The 22,520-nt window shown below is 31.6% G+C and overlaps 3 protein-coding genes across 3 annotated transcripts; all 3 read left to right on the forward strand.

The window, feature by feature from the left end:
• The first annotated feature begins 922 nt into the window (after positions 1-922).
• Positions 923-5,696, forward strand: LOC132741911 (complement C1q-like protein 2). The gene is made up of 2 exons (XM_060730178.1): positions 923-1,081; positions 3,327-5,696. Exons 1-2 carry the CDS (start codon positions 976-978, stop codon positions 3,737-3,739), a joined length of 519 nt encoding a protein of 172 aa, XP_060586161.1. The 5' UTR covers positions 923-975; the 3' UTR covers positions 3,740-5,696.
• A 9,585-nt stretch (positions 5,697-15,281) lies between these two features.
• On the forward strand, positions 15,282-17,754 carry LOC132741910 (uncharacterized). The gene is made up of 4 exons (XM_060730177.1): positions 15,282-15,315; positions 15,982-16,149; positions 17,229-17,336; positions 17,651-17,754. The coding sequence occupies exons 1-4, from the start codon at positions 15,282-15,284 to the stop codon at positions 17,752-17,754; spliced, it is 414 nt and encodes a 137-aa protein (XP_060586160.1).
• A 3,337-nt stretch (positions 17,755-21,091) lies between these two features.
• On the forward strand, positions 21,092-22,499 carry LOC132741909 (delta(1)-pyrroline-2-carboxylate reductase 1-like). Its single transcript, XM_060730175.1, has 3 exons — positions 21,092-21,209; positions 21,685-21,797; positions 22,395-22,499. Exons 1-3 carry the CDS (start codon positions 21,098-21,100, stop codon positions 22,497-22,499), a joined length of 330 nt encoding a protein of 109 aa, XP_060586158.1. The 5' UTR covers positions 21,092-21,097.
• Positions 22,500-22,520: the final 21 nt, after the last annotated feature.

Consider the following 22,520-nt stretch of genomic DNA (forward strand, 5'->3'; position numbering starts at 1 on the left):
TCCTGAGGGTAATGGTCACTTACACCATCATCAGTTCCAGATAATTTGAGCCTTGCTTTTTCTTTCACCTCCATCTTATCTTGGTGAAAGTTAAACTTAGCAACAATTGGGCGTATTTTGCCATGTTCATGACTTCCGACACGATGCGCCCTATCAATTTTATATCTATATGCGTCAATTTTTCCAATTTTGTCAACACAAAACTTTAATACTTTCTCTATACAATTTTCTTTCTTTCTAGCCTCTCTATCTTTCTCTTCATTAATATTGTAGAATAACAGGTTATCTCTCATTGAACGCCCTTTAAGGTCAATAACATCATTTTTAACGAATCTTTCTCACGTCTTAGGTCATCAACTGATTTTAATAAGCCATCACTTTTTTGATTTTTCTGCCTTCAAAGCATTCATAACTTCTTCATTTTTCTTTTTTAAATCATCACACATTTCAGAGTCAAAGTTTCTGCTTGCTTCTAAATCGTTCAATTTGGTAGTGGTTTGCCCCATAGATTCCTCAAGAGACCATAATTATACGGTTTTCAACTTTTTTCATATTGCTTGAAATATTGAGAACATCTGACTCTATTTTTATCAAGTTTAGAAAGCTTTGTTTCTAAAGCGTATTGGCTTGATTTTATTGCATTCAACTCTGTTGATTTTGAACATTTTGAGCACTGAATGAGATATTATCTCCAAGACTACCAGGCGAAATTGTTGTGTTAAGTGTGGCCGGCTGTTCAGAAGTGGGAGTCTGCACAGATGAGTTGGAAACAAATTGTAAATGTGGAGGATAGTGTTGCCAAGAATACTGCTGAGGTCCAAGTGAGGGAGGTGGGGAAGTCAGATTGTATCCCGAATACATTGGCGGCGTGATTTGGGCCATTACCGAAAGACGCTTTTCTGGTTGCTCGCTATTCGAGGATGGAGTAGTTGGGGAAGTTTTGGCTCGTGCAGTGACACGTGTGGTAGAGGAGTAATGATAAGATCTAGAACCTGCACACAACCCAAGCCATCTCTCAAGGGACGACATTGTGAAGGTTCTCCAGTACAAGTAGCATACTGTAACAGGTACACATGTCCAGGTAACATGATAAATAATTTTGATTGGAAAACTACAGTTATTTATTGCAATTTACATAAACTCGTGTCTGGAAAAGCATTATTAACTTAATTTGAATGGTTTCTTCTACAATTGAATTCTAAATTTGGCTTAAGAAAAACATTTCATATTACTAAGGGGTGTAAGTCTAGTTGAAAAATGAGTTTTATATGGCGCATTTAAACTTTATCGATGGCGGAAAATCTTAGGTACGTGTCATGTGCATTGCTTAGAGTGGTGGCGGTAATGGTAGCATTTACTGCGGATCACTGAAGTAAGTCACGTTGAATTTTCCAGAGCTCAGTTCAGCAACCGTATAGTTCCTGGGCAAGTTGTTAAGCAGTTAATTTGTTTTAGTACTAGTTGCTTTTACTTTTGCAAGAACTTATAACTTCTGTACAAGCTAGGGCAAAAGTACTGTAGGAAGAATATTATGATCAATCGCAAGAAAAGTGAACTGCACTGTCCGGGAATCGAACCCAGGTCGCACGATTCACATTGCAACGCTCTACCTATTGCGTTAACCGGACGGCTTGCATCGCTAAATAAGCGGGCACCCACAAATTTCTATCGACCATGAATAATTGGTTTTCATTTATTTCATATGAAAAAGAAAATGATTTTTCGTCGGAGATATGCACCACTTGCAGAGGAAATGCATTCGTATAGCTAAAACACAAAAAGCCCTAGAAATAAATAATTGCTTCTTAAGAAAGGGCAAACATAAATTTTAGTGTTTTAGTACAGGTTTTAAAGAATGTTACGTGTTTGTTACTTGGAGAAATTTGGGACAAATGCGATGTGAAGTTAATTTCCTAAAGGTGGCAAAATTAACACGAGCTTATACATTTACGCGAGTCTTGGACTCGTTTATAAATTTGGAATAATATGACAAGGAATGTAAGATACTTTTTATCATATGACAACAAAGCATTGAAATATACGAGGGCTGTCCGGAAAGTTCGTAGACAAAGCTATAAAATTATTATAAACAGTCATATCAATATGATGATTGAATATTTTGCTAAAGTATTTATTTGCTACATATTTCTAAATTAAAAGACATGATAAAATAAATATCTGTAAAGCGCCGGTCACTATGGCAACATGATCAACGAATCATTCAGCACTTTGATTTCATAACGATAGCTACTCGAATAATAAGTTGCTAAAAGTTGTAATTTTAACGCAAACTCTCCTTTCAATTTTGTGGCATCATAGGATACTATTACATGATATTTATTGTAAATTATGACGTCATACGTAAACAAACAGCTTGTAAAAGATGATTATAGGCAATGAAGGTGCGTAAATTGGTGTTGCAAAAATGACGTCAAATTCACGGACGGAGCAACGTAATGATATTTAACTTTATAGCAACGCTAATATGGCGCAAACTGAGATTTTAATCTTTACTTTTTAAAAACAAAATGAACCATAAAATGTTAAAGGCAACTTGTGTTTAAATGTCAAACAAGATTAAGAAGCGGTGATTACAGGATGTCGTATAAGAAACGGTCCAGACGACCAAAGTAGCATGGCCGAAATTTCGTAGATTGCTTTACAATTTTTGAAAAAGGCAGACATCTCACACACTGTATGGGAATCAGTGACATCTTTTATATTTTAAATAATAATTTTAATAAGAAATTGATGAAGTAATAGCAAAGAAACATTACATGTATTAAGTGCCAGACAGGTACCATGGCTATTGAAATCGGAAGAAATTGAATAGTAAAAAAACTGTTGGTAAACATGAAGTTAATTTGACGCCGTTGACGCTGTCAAAGTGCTCCATGACGATGTATATATGTTGTATGTAAATACTGTTAAAATACAAGCGTAAGTCAAAGTTCAATAATTTTTGATAAAATTGTTCGCTAGATATGTATATTTATGCTGACAAAATTTGTACAGCGTATGTATTGTTATACAATAAAAATGAAGATGTATATGAACTTTCCGGACATCCCTCGTATAGAATAACAATTGTGTACAAATAAAATGTTTTTGTGAATAAAAATAAACGTTTTACTCGTACTGTTATACCATGTTATTTTACACATGTACGACATTATGTTATTATTAAATTACATAGCAAATAAGCGTCAATTAATACTGGTGTTTGGATCCTCTGTTCCGTACCTGTAAAACTGCTGTGAATATTATTTTAAAATAATTAATTAAGAATGTTAAGTGCATAAAGATTGATATGCCTAATATTTCAGACACGAGGGTGTTCTTTACAGCAATTGGTGTAACTGGTGTAACTGGAAGCAGCATTGCAAAATATTCGAACATTATTCAAAGCTATGGTAACGAATATGACACAAACACAGGCAACTTTACGTGCAAGTACCCAGGAATATATATGTTCTCTTTTCAAATTTCAAAACAATGGTGGTCTCATCAACCCGATTTTTTAGAGTGTTATATTTGTGTTAATGGTGTTTACAGAGTTGGAGCTAGATCGGATCCGCACGGTGATGACAAAGATGGTTATTCTATCAGTGTAACCGGAACATTCCATTTAAAAATAAATGATATTGTTAATGTTGGAGCCTGCGCTGCACTCTTTGCAGCTCATAACGATGCAAGATCCTCATTTACCGGGGTACTCATAGTTCCAGATAAAATCTAAAAATATTATAACTTTTTGAAAACAAATGATGACACTGGATTCCATATGTAATAATGAAATATCACTACACATGATTCAATTTGAAAATATATCATGACAGTTTACACGTGTTGCGTCAGACAGTTAATAGAAAGTAACATTGACCTCTATTCTAGATGATATTTGTTTAAACAAAATACGTCATACAACAGGAAGCGTGACACTAAATTTAACCTTATTGGCGTCCGCGTCTTATGGAATGAAATCAGATTTTGTGAAAGGGCGATAGCATCTTCTCGAGCCTTTTAGTCGGACATAATAAAAGCCGATCTTTCCGATCGGTATGAGGGTGCTTGATTATTAATTAAATATGAAATGTCGCGATGTATAGAATGAATAGCGAACTGGGGAATTTCGCAATGCAAACATTTTCAAATGAAATAAACTTCTCCGTCAATAAATCGCGTTCTTCGGGGTATTTTTATTTATCATTTTGTAGTACACATTAATATGGTATGTTATTGTTGTACATGTATCCGAAAGCTGAATAGAATGATGAGTTGATGACCTAAATATTCCGAAAATCTAGTTATAGAGGGATGTACTCCTGTCGGTAATTCCCGGTCTCTCCTGGTGTATTTTGACCGGAATTTACTAGTGACCGGCGAATAGTACCACTCGTTTATTGTCCGGTCTCTCCCGGTTTTGGAGTAGATGTTTGATATCGTTACAGAAGAGAACAAATATTTTACAGATAAATAAGCTTTTTTCGAAATGAATGTTTGTCACTTAGTTTTGTTACAATAATTAATAAACGCAGATCAACTCTCAAATTTATTGATTATTATTATATTCGAAAAAAAACAACAATAGCATGTTTTATTTTATCTATATGAGATAAAAAAAAAAACAATAAATATGTACAATAATTGAGAAAAAAGGTACACTTTAATGGTATTAATATGACACTATCAACTTTGAAACATTTTATTTAATTTGTTATTCGTGTTTAGTAAAGATGCCGAGGAATTATTTAAAGTTACAAATTAGATTTTATGAATTATTCAATTGATTGTTAATTTTAAAAAATGATAAAGAAAAATACAAATGTTCATGTATATGGTTTAAGAATAAACAATATTATATATTGAAAGATTAACCATAATTTACTGACTTTTTCCAGTTAAATTTTGACTTATAATCGTCGGTCAATATGACAATCGAATTCTTAAAATAGTAGTTAACGTAAAAACTCAGTATTAAAATAGCACATAAAACACAAAAAAGAAAAGAAGACAATATTCATAAAATCTATATATATTCTATTTTTAAAGAACCCTAAGCTTAATGGAATTACAAAACCAAGTATAAATTGTTATATACATGACATTTTAATTATATCATAACTTATTAGTTAATTGCTTTCAAAATATATCCATGTAAACTAAAATCTCATAAAATGCACTTTCTTTCTCAAAAATGTAAAATAATGTTTTTGTGTCGTCTTGCACTTACCCATTCAATTATTGAAGCTTAACATGTGATATAATTTTAATTGAATTGAGTTAAGATTGCAGGTAAGCCGGAGCGAGTAAGCGTAGTCGGTTTGGAATTACAGAATTCAATTAGGACACTTAATCTAGAAAAAAATATTATTACTCATCATAGAAATGTGCTTACTAAATCACTTACAACATTATCTTTTTCTATCATGTAATATTTTATAAGAATAAATATACAAATGATATAACTATAGTTTATTTCAATGTTTGAAATACTAGTTTTCATGGAAAATGTCCCAGCTGAAGTCCGCTGAAAAACTTTTTAACGACCACTTGGCAGTATTTTATTACATTTTTACTTATCAATTATTTCTATATGCCAATTATAATAGTAAATGTTTATTTATAAAGCCAATTGAGCTAATCTTGTCAAAAATGATAATAATGCTACTTTAATCAATAAAACATTAGCTTTGTTTCTTCTTTGTTTTCTTTTTGTGTCTGTATGTGGGGATACGTCGCACCAACAGAGAAATGGTCAAATGGCGACCTTCCAGCTTTACTGTTGGAAAAAAACATCAGGTGCCACAGTGTGCATTTTTAGACACAAATAGGCACTTGAGTATAACCAACGACATTCAGTAAGCTAGCAGGAAAGCGTTCTCTTATCAGTGAAATCGAGGACACTTGCGCGGCCTGAAGCTACAACGGTGCGAAACAAGTGGTTTGAAATTAACGATCTTAACCAATAGGCCTCGGACGCCCCCAAACGTTTACCTTACACAATATCGTTACTTTTTGTGTCGTTTACATTAAAGTGTATTTTGAATATGATAACGCTCGCAAAATATGAGGCACCGGTAAAGAGACAATATGTGAACTTCCGCTAATCAAGATGTGCAGCATAACCCCATATGTTATAGCGAAAGTGAGTCATTCACAGGGTAATTCTCCATTTTTGCAATGTTTTTTTATAAAAAAATTTAATGCAAAGCTTTTGAGCCTTTTAACTTTTCTCTACTGTTACCATTTGTCTATCGGGGTTTCATGCAGAATTTGTAGAGGTGTTTTGGCTTTCTGGTATGTCCAAAACACGTAATATGAATGAAAAAAATGCCACTAAACGGAATTAAAATACAAATTTTCTGCAAAATAACGCCAAGCATGCAACCAAACCCTGATTGAAACATAATATTGAAACAAAGGAATCGGTGTCCAAACTTTCATTCGCGCTTCATATGTGCTGTTGAGATCCATTGGTGATAAAGAACTCATAAAAACTACGGTTCACTTCCATATCAACATTTAATAAAAAAAATGTATGCAGGTCTCGTAGATTTAGATGGAAGTCCATGTGAAAGTTATTAATAATTAATGTATTAAATAATTAAAGGTCACTACTTATTATAGACTTACTGTGTTCAATAACTGAATAAGTGCGAATACTTATAGGGCTTTAAATAGTACTCCCGAAAGACTAAAAAAAACAAATTTAAACATTTCAATTTAAGGCAATTCAACCAAGGACATAACAGATGTACATGAAACATTTAAGTTCCCACCTTTAAATTTATGTAATAATTAACACCTGTGCTTGAACGTAGAAATGTATGGAGTTAGGAAAAAATGTATATATTCCTGTTATGTCTATTTGTTTGGTTGGTTGGATAAACGTCATACCGTCATACCAACACAGTATATGAAACATATGGCATCTTTTCAGCTTTACTGGTGGAGGAAGACCTCAAGTGCTACTCTATGCATTATTTCAGGTACACATGGGCACCTGAATAAAACCACCGACAATCCGTAAGCTAGCTGGATAGCCTCTTGCCTTAAAACGAAAATCAAATTTCCTGTCAGAATTTGAATCTATAGCATTAAGGGGCACAAAAAGCTATACCTGTAAACTAATAAATTACTATATTTTCATTACAAGTCTTTCCATGACTTGCCAAAGGTTTTGTCGAATAATATATGAAGCTTAATAAAGGTCATTAATATGGCCAAGTCAGTAAGACAATGAGAAATTTGTTTAGTGAGTATGTCAAAGTTTTAAGAAATCATAAGGACGAAGATGAAATCATTAGGAAATGCTTAGTGTATTGATCTCAGAAGATGTAATTGATATCATTTTGACGCCAATGCAGGGGTGAAAGAGATAAAACTAAAATAGTACTTACATAATCGCTAAAAATACGAAATCCATTCGTAGAATACTGAATTAATGAAAGATTCGAAAGCCAAACTTGATGTAAATGCAGGTTGTAACATGCTTAATGAGAGTACAACCGTACTGAATAAAATGCTTTTTGTTTTCTTATAGCTGCAGATTTTGGTTGATGATTAATTTAAGCCAGGACTTGATTAGAATTAGAAATGCGTTGATGTGTACGGCGTCTGAAATGTAACTTTATAAGCTGAAATTCTCTCTTTGTTTGGGATGAACACAAATGTATCGCCCGACCGTAGATAAACTAAACCCTTTTTCTTGATCCATGTGCTTTTAATTGCATCAATTACAGTACAAGTTTTTGGATTTATTACATATGACTCGTTTCAATACGTTCAGTTAATATAAAAGCAATCAACATATTTGTCCAAAGATTGGGTTTTATTGCTTTATATTGTATATCGAAATATACTTTACATCTAAATTCTATGTTGAAAGCAGATTTTCTTTTCTAATTTCTATTTCCTCTAACTTCGGTAAGTTACTAACCCGCTTTCAATTTTGATTGACAAGGTCATTATTGACGTCACTTGTTTTTGTTTTTGATCTGACATGAGCTGTAATTGGAAGAGCAGCACGTATTCTGCCTTTTCAATGTTCTGTTTTCTAACGACCGTTATGGTAATACAAGCATAGGCAAATGGCCATGTAATTGAATGAACATTACTTGTAGGTTTTTCAGGTGTATCTTTCAGTTTTGTTTTATTTTTTTATTTTTTTCAAAGTAACAAAAGCGTATTTTCAAAGTTATTGTGTATACACAAGGTGAGTGGACATTTACTTGTACTTGTTATCTATAAGTATACTTAGTTTAAATTTTTGCCGGATTGTGAGGAAATGCTAAATCGAAATTATGTACGGAAATCTCTTTGAAACATGAATTACTACGAACAAATTATTACTGTTGCCGAAAGAGTTGAAGCAAATTCAATAAGCAGTGACGTAGGCAGTAGAATTGATAATTAGGTTTATCTGTTAACTTGTATTAAGCATTTCTTGTGCAAGCGTTTATTTATTTCTAATATCTATTTTTTTTATATTTTAGCGATTAAGCAATAGTTGTAGATCATTTCTTAAAGTATAAACAATTAATCGCCAAAATGAAAAATGCATCAGTGCATGCCATTGTAAAAGGACGAGGTCTTATTTGTCAACTGTTTGTTAAAGATCGAAAAAGTGTCGCTTCATGCTATGTTTGTTGGTCTTCCAATTACTATTTGTGTCAAATCAAAGACAGAAACCACTGATGCAAATTACGGTATGGTCAATCAATATTGAAAGCTTGTTAGCAACTGTCAGAAACCTTCTCCATTCATTTAATCAGATCAGTGAGAAAAATAAATTGATAATTTACGAGAATAACGAATATCTCGGGAAGAGTTATCCCTCAGAAACATTAATTGTTCGTATACATTAAGCATTACATGGGAGGATAACGACTGACATTATCCCTTATAATGTTATAAAAACTTCAATGATAATCATTGTTTTCCTGAATAATTCGAACCTGTATCACAAAATGCTTCAAATTGAAGCGTTTGATTGTTGGTTTAATGTGATATTTAAATAGAGAAAATAAGAATCCATAAAGAAAGCACAACAGGGCAAAGTTTAAAATGTTGCAGGCTCGGTTTGATTGAGTCTGTTCATGAACGGTACTGAAAATGAGACTAAAACAGCGTTGAAGCACAACACTAAATACCGTACTCCGGTATATACCGGACAAGACGCTCAAATAGTTAAATGCTAAAATATCTTCTTTGTTCAAGTCGAAATGCACTTTACGATGATTTATTCATGTACTGACGATTATGGATGAAAGATGTAAGAATCGCCGAAAAAAGCAATATTTTCCTTCTTGTAATCATTGTGTGTTTCAAGCGTCTTGAAGGACTGCTCAAACACTGTAGTGAGCGAAAAATACTTTTTTTTCGTTATGACTTTCTCACGTCCTGAATAGCTAATTACGTCACATGGGAAGACATGTAGTCAATATTTCTTAAAACCATTATGAACGATGAAATAAACACATTTAAATGTTTCATGCATATTAAATATCAATAATAACATTAGAACAGAGACCGGAAAGGCAAGGCGACCTTCACAGAACGAAGACCCCGATACAACCCAGCCACACCAGCAAAGAACCCAGTAGTTTAACGAACCAGTCATATTTCATCTTAGTAAAACAACGATAATTATAAAAATTGCATCTGATGTGAAATATGCTAGTATTCTATCTCGCATGCAAAATAAAATAGCAACACAACATCATATACCCTCTAAGTAATGATGATATAAAATAACATAACGAGACTTTTCGTAATGAGTCATCATGACAGAAGTGTCTCATTTACAACACCACTTAACATAATGAATTGCTATCTGGAATAGAGTATATAAATGATTCCCTAATGGCAATGATATATCTATAATTACAATGTCAAATGTAACGTTGTCAGCATCAGTCTTTATGGTCATATAATGGTCGAGAATGGATTGGCGTAATATGCGATCTATAATAAAAGATAAATGAAATTAAAGTAAACTAGAAATACATTTATATGTGAACATGACACGGATGACCCAAAGCCCCCCCCCCCCCCCCCCCCACAACATACCCTGTTCCTATGTTTTGTTAGTCTACAGCAGGTCGAAGGCAAATCTATATGCTCCTTTCCCCCACACCTCTGAATGGGACTTTGAAGTTGCTTTTAAATTAGTTACGACATTATCTTCATAAGTTTCATTATTCTTAGATTGCGTGCATTGCATTAACGTCATAAATTATAACAATACATTATAAATTTTTTAATTATATGACACACATTTATTTCTGACACATTTCAAGTAAGGACCTTGTTCTTAAATGCACTCCTTTACATATAGTTGTTATGTTACTGTTGAAATATGGAAAAGTATCACATCTTGTGACGTTTTTTTTACATTATGTTTATCACCTATTGGTTTTAACGATTTTCATATGAAAGATATTTACAAACTAGGATGTTAACCACGTTCTATTTATAACCTCAAATAAATCAAATAAAAAAGATATTGTCCACTTCTTAAGGTCCTTTTCTTATTACTCAATCAGAAAATATCTAAAAAGAAATATAATGTATTCAAAATTGGTACCTTTTTAGTCTATAAAATAAAGAAATGTCAAAACCTTTATATCATATAGACGCGCACGATTTTATATATACACATTATTGCGTGTCCGTCCGCTAAGGTTAATAAGGGGTTACCGGATTTCTAATCGATCGTCTAGCGGAAGGTAACTTTTCCGAGACAATTGTTATTTGACATTGAGTTTGTTTGTCCGCTCTTATTTAAACACATGCGAAATTAGTATTCGGTAACTTACGAAGAATGTAATGCTAACTAGTTAGTTACATCGTGTAATGTTTGTTCAAATAAATATGAAATAAACGAATGCCATTTATTTTGCTCCCAATATTGGCCATCTACTGAAAATATAACTATCGAAAAAGTAAGAGCCACTGATAAAACACAAAGCAATTTCAGAAGAGTATTTATGGCTCATTATACAATGATGTGTCAGCCAATGAGCATTATAGAAATTTATAATGCTTTATCACGATTATGGTTACATCTTAATCGGATATTGTTCCATCATTCTATCACCGGTCAGTCTACCCTGATACAATACATTGCTGACATAGACTGATATTTTAGAATATGTATGATCGGAAATATGCCATTAGTTAATGGAAGTTACTTAACCCCTGATGGTACTTTGTCAAGTTAGATATTGTTTATAGCCGATATTTATATTAACATTTTGTTGAATATCTTACAGGATGCTATATCTATTCAATATTGCAATAAATATGTTTAAATCAGAGGCTAATGAGCTGTAGGCAATATAATTCAAAACAAAACAAAAACCAAAACAAAAATGCAAACGCTTTTTAAGGTATTATATCGGCTGCTAGAGCTTTATAACTGATATTGTGCATGCATTCTCTAAAGCCCATTATACCTCAGAAATGTTATTACTTTTATTTCACTAAAAAAACTTTCTTTTTTGTACCTTGTTGCAGTTTCCTAAAAATACTGATTCACCAGCTTCTTTTGCTCCGTTGCCAATTGGTATAATTATAGTGAACTAGTACTTTGTATGGAAATCAAAATACATGTTCAACTGTTCATATTTTTCCATTTTTGATTTCCTTACGACACATTACTGCATACTCAACGCTATTTTCTGAATCTTTTAAACATGCTCTAAATCAATCATATAAACATTATTTAACAAATGTTTGACATTTCTAAATAATTTTATAAATGAGTATTCATAAGGCATAGTGTACCTTTAAAATATGGCACAAAGCAAAATCAAAACATATTTTTGTATTTTGTGTCTAATGCGCGAATTGTCTTGTCGCTGTTTATTGATATGGTTTTTATATCGTAGGGATAGTTTGACAATATCGACTGCGACATGTGCCTCCTAGTTATAATATGATTTGCCTTTGTTTAGCTACATGAATAAGGATCATGTATGCAATTGTGGGCATGATATCTACCATTATGTATCATTTCATTACACGTGCACATGTATAGCAAATGACTTGTATGGCTTCTGTATCAGTATTGCATTTGACAGACACCACGAGGGAAGGTTTTTCCCTTCAAATTATCCTTAAAAAGAAAATCGTTTGCGACTTTTATAATGTAACTCAACATAGTGCAAATTCTTAACCGTATATGTTTTGCAAATCATTACTAGTTCACGTTATGAAATTGATTTCCACATATAAACCATGAAATTAAGAGAATTTTATTGATACGAAGGACGTGAATGCCAGTAAAATGAAAGCAGCATTATGAAGCTGTATTCAAATTAATATATTCCATCGAACGCTTGGCTAGGTCCTATTCAACATTATGCAAAAAAGAAATGTAAGTGAATAAAGGAATGTTTTATTAGTAATAGAGCCCATGAATAATAGATGTGTCCTAATTATACGGAACACGGGCGTGTGACAATGGTGCTTTTGAAGCATGAATAACTGGTCTTTTCCTCACATGATAAAATTCATTTATAATAGTGCGATCACCATTGGCGTATACGCGATAGAATACTATGTGATGACCTCCATGGTAAAATTGCAATATAAAGTACACGTTGATAGGCAGTATGTAGATGTAACTGATATTATGAAATTTTAAACGGGTTGTCCTGTTTCCAACACATTCCCATATATATTTTCTTTTTTACATTTTATCTTATATTTTTCTTCATCTTATCTTATTTATTTATTTATTTATTTATTTATATCAAAATATTGATTTATCAATTTATTTAATAATTTATCTACTAACACTGTAGAGGTCATAATTATGGTGGGTTCTAGCTTTTTGTTGAGAAAGACCTCAGGTGCCTCTCCGTGCATTATTTCGGGCATGAACTGGTACCTAAGTTGAACCACTTATATTCTGCAAGTTAGCAAGATGGCTACCTAAGGTGAAAGAGGCGGTTATCGAACCCATCGAGAAGAGACCCTAGATGTTTCAAGGTAACTACATGAACAACTTAGTCACGGGCGTACGTCTATATATCGACAAAAATAAGCTTAAAGTAGTCATCAACCCGGCTGTTAAAAAGATATAAAAGCTGTTTTTAAAGATGTAAAAACCCAGCTTTTAAATATATAAAAAACCCGCTTTAAAAGATGTAAAAACCCAGTTTTTAGAGATGTAAAACCCGGACTTTAAAGTGATTTAAAAACAAACTTTTAAAGTGATGTAAAAACAAACCCGGCTTTTAAAGACGTAAAACCCCTGCTTTTAAAGACGTAAAACCCCTGCTTTTAAAGATGTAAAAAAACTCGGCTTTTAAAGATGTAAAAAAACTCGGCTTTTAAAGATGTAAAAAAACTCGGCTTTTAAAGTGATGTAAAAACTCGGCTTTTAAAGTGATGTAAAAACTCGGCTTTTAAAGTGATGTAAAACACTGGACAAAACACGGCTTTTAAGGTGATGCTAAAACCAGGCTCTTAATGTGATGTAAAAAAGTTATCAAAAATTGACGGCTTTATAAGTGACATAAAACAGCTTTAGAAGTGATGTAAAAAACGGTTTATAAGTGATGTAAAAAGAAAACTAAAATGATGTTAAAACGACTTTTAAAGTGATATAAAAACAAAGTTTTGAAAGTAATGTAAAAACGTTTATAAAGTGATATAAGATTTCGGAAGTTACAGATAATTATCACTAAAGTAACTTTAGTTATTTTTTAGTTTATGGCATAACACACACACACGCGCGCGCGCACACACACACACATGTACACACACACACGTACACAATATAAACGACGATACCATGTGCATTTTCAGACATATAAAAGTATAAGTTGGAAAACTGAAGTAAAACTCCTGACATATTATTGTATTTCATTGATTTAGACATTTCATGATTCTTTTAATAACTATATCCCTCACTCGTATTGTTTCAATGTTGATTTCTTAATAAAATGGTACAAGTATAAATAAAACAAATCCTTAAAACATTATCAATAAAACTTTTAAATTCGACAAAACAATTTTCCAGTTAAATAAAAAACATATAAACAAAGCATAATTTAAAAAAAGAATAATAAGAATCGAAGCAGATTCAGTGGGGTTACATTTGACTGGTTTAAAATTATCAACATTTTATTGTTCTACAAAAACTTTAATACGTTACATCTTTTTTAGACTTGTTTCAATTCATATTAACTAGGACAGGTAACCTAAGTACAAGTAGTAAATGACTTGTAAAACATAGCCTTTATTTATCAGTAGATGTTTCAGTACCATTGACCTATCAGGTCAGTAAGTCAAAGGTATAGTCAACTAAATAAATGTAAAAGGTTTGTGTTATCTATAGTCAGTTAACTTCACATAATGCAGACTGAAAATCCTGCCATGTCATGGAGTCAATAGGTAACTATGTTTTAGTTGTTATTATTATTATTATTTTTATTATTATTATTATTATTATTATTATTATTATTATTATTATTATTGTACTCAGTATATTTTACTGAAAACGTTGACGCTCATTATTCTACGTTACACCTCATTGTTCTATAATGTTAAATCTCATTGTTCTATAATATTAAACCTTATTGTTCTACGTTAAACCTCATTGTTCTACGTCGACCCTCATTGATCTACGTCGACCCTCATTGTTCTACGTTTAACTTTATTTTTCTTCGTCGACACTCATTGTTCTACGTTTAACGTTATTGTTCTACGTTAAAACTCGTCATCATTTTACTACGTTCAATCTTATTGTAATACTTGAAATCTCATGTTAAACCTCATTGTTTTATTTCAAATCTCATTGTTTTACGTTAAACCTCATTGTTCCACGTTAAACCTCGTTGTTCTGTGTTAAACCTTGATGTTTTATGTTAAACCTCGTTGTTCTATGTTAAACCTCGTTGTTCTAAGTTAAACCTCATTATTCTATGTTAACACTCATTGTTCTAAGTTAAACCATATTGTTGTATGTTAAATCTCATGTATTGTTCTCTGAAAACTGCATTCATTGTTCTGGGTTTTATGACATTGATAGGCAAAGATGTATGAATAGTAATGATATCAATTACTATTATTATATTATTTTTTGAAAGAAGGAATAGCAAAAATATAATTCAACCTTCATGCATGTACCATCAAACGGTTTTACGTTTTTTCCTCAAGGACTCCTCTGTATATTATTAAAGGCACGAAAGGGCATCTGAGTAGAACCACGGATATATCGTCAGCTGGCTGGATAGCTTCCTTTCATGTGAAATCCGAAGACGATGGCGAGGCTCGAACCTACAACAGTGGCAAGTGGTTTGAAGGCAACAACCTTAACCACTCGACCACAGACGCCCCCTTTTCCTCTTAACAGAACGCAAAATCTCCTAATTACAATTCTTAAAGAATCCTTTATAACCGTGTCTAATATTGACTCATATATTTTGTTTTATCGTCTTTGTGTCCTCATCAAAAGCACCCCACTCCTATATTTATTCTTTTTATCATGTTTTTTTTTTTTTTTTATTTTGAGTTCAGTGATCAATTCCTCGGATCTCTATATATTTATTTTAATCACGGTTAATTCTTTATGGATATACACCCTCTTATAATATAATTTTATCAAATATTTCCTTTTTTTCAATATGAAACGCACAGTATCGTAATGAATCATTAGAGATATAAATCAGCTGTTATATTGATGATAGTTGTTGTGATTTTATAAATGAATGTAGAATAGAGGCAATTACCTTGACATAACCAGTCAGCATATGTTTGACAAGTGGAAATCATACTGACAATCTATATCTAAGAAGAAAAACCAGATACATTTTTCCTGTTTAGACAAACAGTCCTCTGCGCAAGATTTATTGACCATTGGTGTTGATCGCTTCAAACCATCTTGATTTAATTTAGTTATCAGAGATTTTACGTTACAATATTCAAATTTTGACATACAGACGGACAGATGTTATTTTATAGTGACGTCTTTTTCAGAAGAATGTGTTATCAGCAAGGCGAAGGTACACGGATTTATTAAGCGGTGTTGTGGGGCTGTAGGTATAGAGGATGACCATGGATCTATGTTAGCAGACGTGTTGGTGGCGGCTGACTACAGGGGCCACTACAGTCATGGTCTTAAAAATCTCGGTAAGCTTTCTCAGGCTCATAACCTGATGGCATCAATTGATGTTATGTCTATGATATTGATTGTCTTTATTATATATAATAATTCTGTTGATTTCAGTCTATTCTAAACATAAAAAGTATTAAAAGTATTTGTAACACATATATAAAGTTTATAACGTTGACATCTGATAAGTTTGATACATATGTAAGATACAATTCTTTATTTAATTTTACCTATGAAATATGGTGCTATATCAGTCAAATATATTTCAAATTTTTTAAAAATAAATATGAAATATAAATATGAAAGTGGGCGGAGTCAAAACTCATATTTATTTTAAGGGACTTCTTTCGCCATTTTGTTTGAAAAATCTGATAAATACAAACAACTTTTTTTTTGAAGTTTGTTTTTGAAAACTATCTAGAATGATAGAAAATGGTCTAACTAAGAAAATAAATCCGAACACCAATATCTTTAATTCAGTCCCGGCTCGTGAAAATATGTGGCATTTTATCATGTTTCGTGAAAATATATTCCATATTTCAAAAAATATCCTCTTAGTATTGTGACATCGGATAAGCATTTAAAAAGCAAATATATGAACTTTAAAGTTCTTTACATTTGCTTCGGGTAAGTATTTGCCAGTGTGTGAAAATATGGTTTATTGCTATGTTTTTAAATAATTTGTTAAACGATAAATGAAATATATATTGCATTACTTTGTCTGCAGATAAGCCATAAAACGATAAGCTTAAAATGCATGCGTCAAGATGAATCAAATCATTTTACTAAAAGGAAACTAACAAAAAAATGTACTAAACTTTAAAAAAAAAAAAAAAACGTTTCAAGATTTAAATAATGATTTCCATGCGCGATATTAGTAATTTTGCAGTATTTATTAACATGCGTGACTAACGCAGTCAGAGCTACATTGTGCACATTTTAACCTCTCTTTGATAAAGTACATAGATTGTCCGGACAGTTTGCAATGTGTTAATTACTTTCTTTGTTCACTTTACAATACTGCACTTTTAAAAACATTTTTCAAAATTTACATGGAAATGAGCATGCAAAAATACAACATTTATTTTGTTTTTAGACAAATATTTGAGCGATGTAACAAACCGATTCGTAGCAACGAAGGGCACACCCAGAATTGTCAAGCAAACTCAAGCAACAGCATTAGTGGATGGGGACAACTTACTTGGTAGATACTATTTTATTCCTCCCAAAATACCAGGGGACCATCTTTGTCTGTAAAACGTTATTGATGAAAAACTGTTATCATTATGATTTGTTAATCAAATTCTAGATTATTTACATTCATCATTTATTTACGTATTTATTCATTTTATTTACGTTTATATTATTTATTTATTAATTCGTTTATTTATTTATTTAACATCCGGTTCATTATATGTTTGGTGGTGGTTGTTGTTGTTGTTATCAATATTGATGATTTGGTCCCGACAGTTATACAACGTACGTACATGTACATGTAAAATGTTTGGTATATTTTAGGACCAGTTGTCGGAAATTATTGCATGGATCTAGCTATTGAGAAAGCAAAACAAAGTGGCATAGGGTGGGTTTCGGTCAGCGGTACGTTTGATCTATTTTTTTAACAGTTAGCTATAGAGTTTATTATTATTATTATTATTTTACTATTATTCTATTATTATTTTTATTAGCATTATTATTATTATTATTATTATTATTATTATTATTACTATTATTATTAATTAATCAATTTATTTACTTATTTATCTATTTATTTATTTATTTATTTCAAACATTATAACAAAAGACCTAGGTCTTATAAACAGCAACATTTATTGTGAATCGTCCGCATGTTGAACACTCTTCGTGTTAATTTAATGGTTGCTGATTCTAAATCCTTTCGTCTTAATAATGTTGTTTTTGTTAGTTAAGTCATTGTTCATTTTAGTATAATTGAACTTGTAAAATAAGAGATCATAGATCTACAAGACAGAGCGGCATTTATAAAATACTATTGCAAAAACACAAGGGCGACACCGAAATAAAAGTAGGGAAGGAGATGATCATAATAAAAATATGTATATCACTGATAAAACCTATCAAACTTTGTTGTATGTATGTATGCTTTTGACGTAGTTGTTGTTGTTGTTTTTATTTTATTATTACTGTTTGATTTCTATTATTTATTTATTTTATTATTCATTTATTTATTAATTACAATTATCAAGTAGTCATAATATTATTAAAGAGATAAAGAGATCACAAATGTGTGTGTGAGTTTTTTTTGTTGTTTTTTTTTTTTTTTTTTTTTTGGGGGGGGGTGTATTTGGAGGGGGTTGTGATGGATGCGGGGCTTCTTATTAAAAAAAGTAGCTAAATTGTTTTGGTATTCTTTCCTCAGGGTCTAATCATTTTGGAATGGCAGGTTGGTATAGTCTCTGTGCAGTAGACAAGGGATTTATTGTAAGTTTAAACAATTGCCATGGAAACAGTAAATGAAACAATGAATCAAATTTCATTCTTATATCTTCAAGTTAATTCACTTCATATAAGGTCTTATTTTCTTTAAATGAAATAGCATTGCTATAACGTATAAAGAAAATAATTGTTATTCAATTCATCGTCTAAAATACTTATCACAAACGTTATTCGTCACGCCAAAGAATAAAGAACAAATTGTAGAACCTGAAGTCTTATACATATATAAACAAGATGTTGAGAAAATGATATTTTTATTACTTTTTATCATTTTTTTATTTAATGCTTTTCAGTGGATTACTGACTAATCCGTGAAAATTATATTTGATAATTTCACAGTGAAAATTATCAAAACATAATTTCACACTTTTCAATGACGAAACTACTTTTTAAAGATTTTCCTCATTTAGTTCCTCAATCTTATTTTTGCTGAAAAGTCTGACAATGTCAGGCTGTTAAAAGAAAAGCAAAGCTGAAATTGATAAATAACTTAAATGTCAAAAGTATTATAAAGAAGAAAACTTACTTCTATTCATTCAAATTCCAATCACCAAATTTCGTCTCTAAATTTTTTGTTTCATTTTTACGGTCTGAAAAATACATTCCTTCCACATACAAAACTGCTCTTAACGACATTTGGGCATATTTAAGTATCCAACGAGCAATAACTGCCGTATGCTTTATGAAAAATTGAAAAGCAATGACAGGCACTAGCTCGTAGAATAAGTAAACAACCCAGCGTTCCTGAGCCAGCTTCCAAGTTGTCCATTTTCCTAGCTGCTTTTTTTAATGTTTTCACATCTGTCAACACTTATTTTTTGTCTGTTACAATCCTCAAATAAGTTTTCTTTCTTTTAAAAAAGTGTATGAATAAATAATCCAAATTCAAACACAATTATTTTCCTCCAGTGAAATACACAACTTTACAAAATGGCTGTTGCTTACATTTAACAAAGCCAGGTCTAATATAAATGCGCAGTAAGTAACAGAATTATGGATGGATGGTTGGACTTTTTCTCCTACAAGAATTGTTTGTTTGTATTATTAAAATAAGCGATCATTCATATTTTTTTAATAAAATGAACAATATCACCGTCATTTAACGTTGATTGTCGGACTTATGTTTCAGCTCAAGACTTCTTGTTTTTAATGAGAAATTCCGACTAAATGGGGCTCTGAATGGGGAAAACAGATTTTAATATTAACGAATATATTATGGAAATTTCGTTTTAACTTGTTTTTAAGCATAAAATAAAAAGAAAATTTGTTTGTTTGTTGTGTAAGATGTTATTTTATTTCATCTCGTGAACTTTAAAAACAGTATTCTCACTCGTCATGCTCGTGGCTACGCCACTCGTGAGAATTACTTCAGGGCAGCTTACTTTTTAAGAACTAATTGATTAGCATGTTTTAAATACGGGTTGTAGTACATGTAGTATATATATGGCTAACAAAACCATTTAATGACTATATGACTATATTTTATATGAAAAACTTAACAAAGAATAGAGAAAAATACCATTCAGTCTTACCCCGGCGTTCATCATTCTTTAAAGAAATCAAAAATTTCGAATTCATAAAGAAATTCACAATTTAGGTAAAATTAACTTTTCATTATATATCCCAGGGAATGGCATTTACGAACACAGGTGCTGGTATGGCACCAACACGAGCGATACAAAATGCACTTGGTACCAATCCAATATGTATAGCGGCTCCAGCGAAGGATGGTGACAGTTTTGTCCTAGATATGGCAACTACAACTGTAGCATTTGGAAAGGTCAGACTATTTCATTTGATGCTTTTCAAAATGTTTAAAGACATTATCCATATTTTGAATTCAAAGATCTATTTGTTTTGTTAACATCTTGTCCAGTTTGAAGATCGATGATTGAATAATTTTCAACACCGAAACCTACGGTACACATTCCGTGTATACTACATACCCGATACTGGTATACGGTAAATAGCCTTGGTTACCGAGAAAAAAGTATCTATGATTTCAAAATTGCTCGCTAGGTGAATTTAAATGTTAATTTTAGATGAAAAGTAATTATAAATCTATTGATAAAGCTTAAACGTGGATTGGTCAACAATGGACAATTTGTTATCAGCTATAATTATAGTATTTGTTATTTTGCTTTTCGTGGAATAGTTATAACGGATCATTTGCAGACATCTATATACAGGCCAGTTTACTTTAATCTGGTTTTAGAAATTATGATAAATTACTTCTTTCGAATATACGTTGTTCCCATTTGAAAATAGTTTATACTTAAGGCGCGATAAATCGTACGATAAAAATCGTCCATAGCAACGTACATTGGCAGTTGTGAATAAGCAAATCTTTCCATTTCTTTTTCTTATTTGTTAAACGTGATATTTCTCTTAAGATAGAAATTTGTCGTCAGATTTTTTTTGTGAAAAGACTTAATGGCATAATGGGCTTTTTATGAAATGTACATGTACGGACAGGTAATTTTGGCTGATATGAAAGGTGATGCTATCCCAAAAGGATGGGCTGTTGATAAAGATGGAAATGATACTGTTGATTGTTCAACAATGTACGGCATTCATCCCCTTGGTGGAAGAGAAAACACATGTAAGTAGTCAAATTATGGCGAGAAAGGTGGTTACTGGAACATAAGACAGTGGCGTTTTATTGTATATTGCACGATATGTATCGACTTGGACAAAGAAAAAAAACACGTAAGAAAACAAACTGTGGCGATAAGAAGGCTCCTGGAAACCTTGTGACATCTTATATTTTAAAAAACAAAAACATGATATTTATTTATATAATATTATATTAATTTATTTTGTTAGAATATAAATAATTTATTTCATTACTTCTTTCTTATACAGTATAGAGGGACATTCAAAAATTCAAATAGAGAAACACAGAATCCATAAAGAAAGGTGAACACCTTAAAATTGAAAACGTTGCAGGCTCAGTTTTTTACCTCCTAATAGACGGTAGTGGTAATTGCAATCTACCGTCCACGGCCCCTAGCACCGGCTTATGCATAATGTAACTGGTAAAATTTTGAAACATTCTTTTTTTATGAATCTTACAGCAGGATATAAAGGTTATGGTTTAGCAGTGATGGTTGAAATGTTTTGTTCTATGTTGAGTGGATCTTTATGTGGGTACAATATGGAAGTAGGTGTTCACGATGTCGACTGTGTGGTAATTGTTTTTTATTAAATTAAAATGTTTTACTTATTTCATTCATAGAACATGTTCACAGTCTATGACAAAGATATAAAAGGTAAAATAATGAATAAATATTTACGTGTGCGGAATACCAGAGTTACACGGACGAGTCAGGTCACGATCGCACCTTCATTTCTGAAAACAATTATTTTTTCATACTGTTGGTTTTGTTGTCTTTCTCGTAAACGAAAATTAGAGGAATATAGATATACGTTTTGATGTTAATCAATATACGTTTATAATACGAGTCTTTATACCTCGCATGTTTCACTGGCGCCAATAGCTTACTTTATATAAATATTAGAGATTCAAGGAGTAATAGTAAAAAGTAATAGTAAAATATTCTTTTAATCGCAGTTACGTTGATACTGTTGTTATTTAGTATGTAAGGTTTCAGCACATCTTGCAAGAAAAATAATATCAATGGCAAGGATGTTGACAAATCTGAAATGTTTGCTTCCCAAATCAACAAGAATATACATGTACTGCTGATTTCCATAGAATCAGATGCACTCTCAGAAAATAGTTCTATTTATCAAATATAAGAGAGTATATTTCTTTTATTTGTAGAGTCATTGTTTTGTAGCAATTAATCCTGGGGCGTTTGAAGATGGTTTTCATGACAGACTGTGTGATATGATGACGTTTTGTAGAAATCTTGATCCGGTAATTTAAATCTTTCAGTTCTTTGTTATC

This window comes from Ruditapes philippinarum, unplaced genomic scaffold, assembly GCF_026571515.1.
Source record: "Ruditapes philippinarum isolate M1 unplaced genomic scaffold, ASM2657151v2 ctg14511_1_1_1_1, whole genome shotgun sequence".
Classification (NCBI taxonomy): Eukaryota; Metazoa; Mollusca; class Bivalvia; order Venerida; family Veneridae; genus Ruditapes; species Ruditapes philippinarum.

Excerpts from the sequence above, each read along its gene's own strand:
- LOC132741911 (XM_060730178.1), top strand. The coding sequence starts at position 976 with ATGATAAGATCTAGAACCTGCACACAACCCAAGCCATCTCTCAAGGGA. Across the intron at positions 1,082-3,326 it reads TAACAGGTACACATGTCCAG|ACACGAGGGTGTTCTTTACA; the intron begins GTAACATGATAA and ends CTAATATTTCAG.
- LOC132741910 (XM_060730177.1), top strand. The coding sequence starts at position 15,282 with ATGGCGAGGCTCGAACCTACAACAGTGGCAAGTG. Across the intron at positions 16,150-17,228 it reads TCATGGTCTTAAAAATCTCG|ACAAATATTTGAGCGATGTA; the intron begins GTAAGCTTTCTC and ends TTTTGTTTTTAG. Across the intron at positions 17,337-17,650 it reads GGATGGGGACAACTTACTTG|GACCAGTTGTCGGAAATTAT; the intron begins GTAGATACTATT and ends GGTATATTTTAG.
- LOC132741909 (XM_060730175.1), top strand. The coding sequence starts at position 21,098 with ATGAAAGGTGATGCTATCCCAAAAGGATGGGCTGTTGATAAAGATGGA. Across the intron at positions 21,210-21,684 it reads TGGTGGAAGAGAAAACACAT|CAGGATATAAAGGTTATGGT; the intron begins GTAAGTAGTCAA and ends TGAATCTTACAG. Across the intron at positions 21,798-22,394 it reads TTCACGATGTCGACTGTGTG|AGTCATTGTTTTGTAGCAAT; the intron begins GTAATTGTTTTT and ends TTTTATTTGTAG.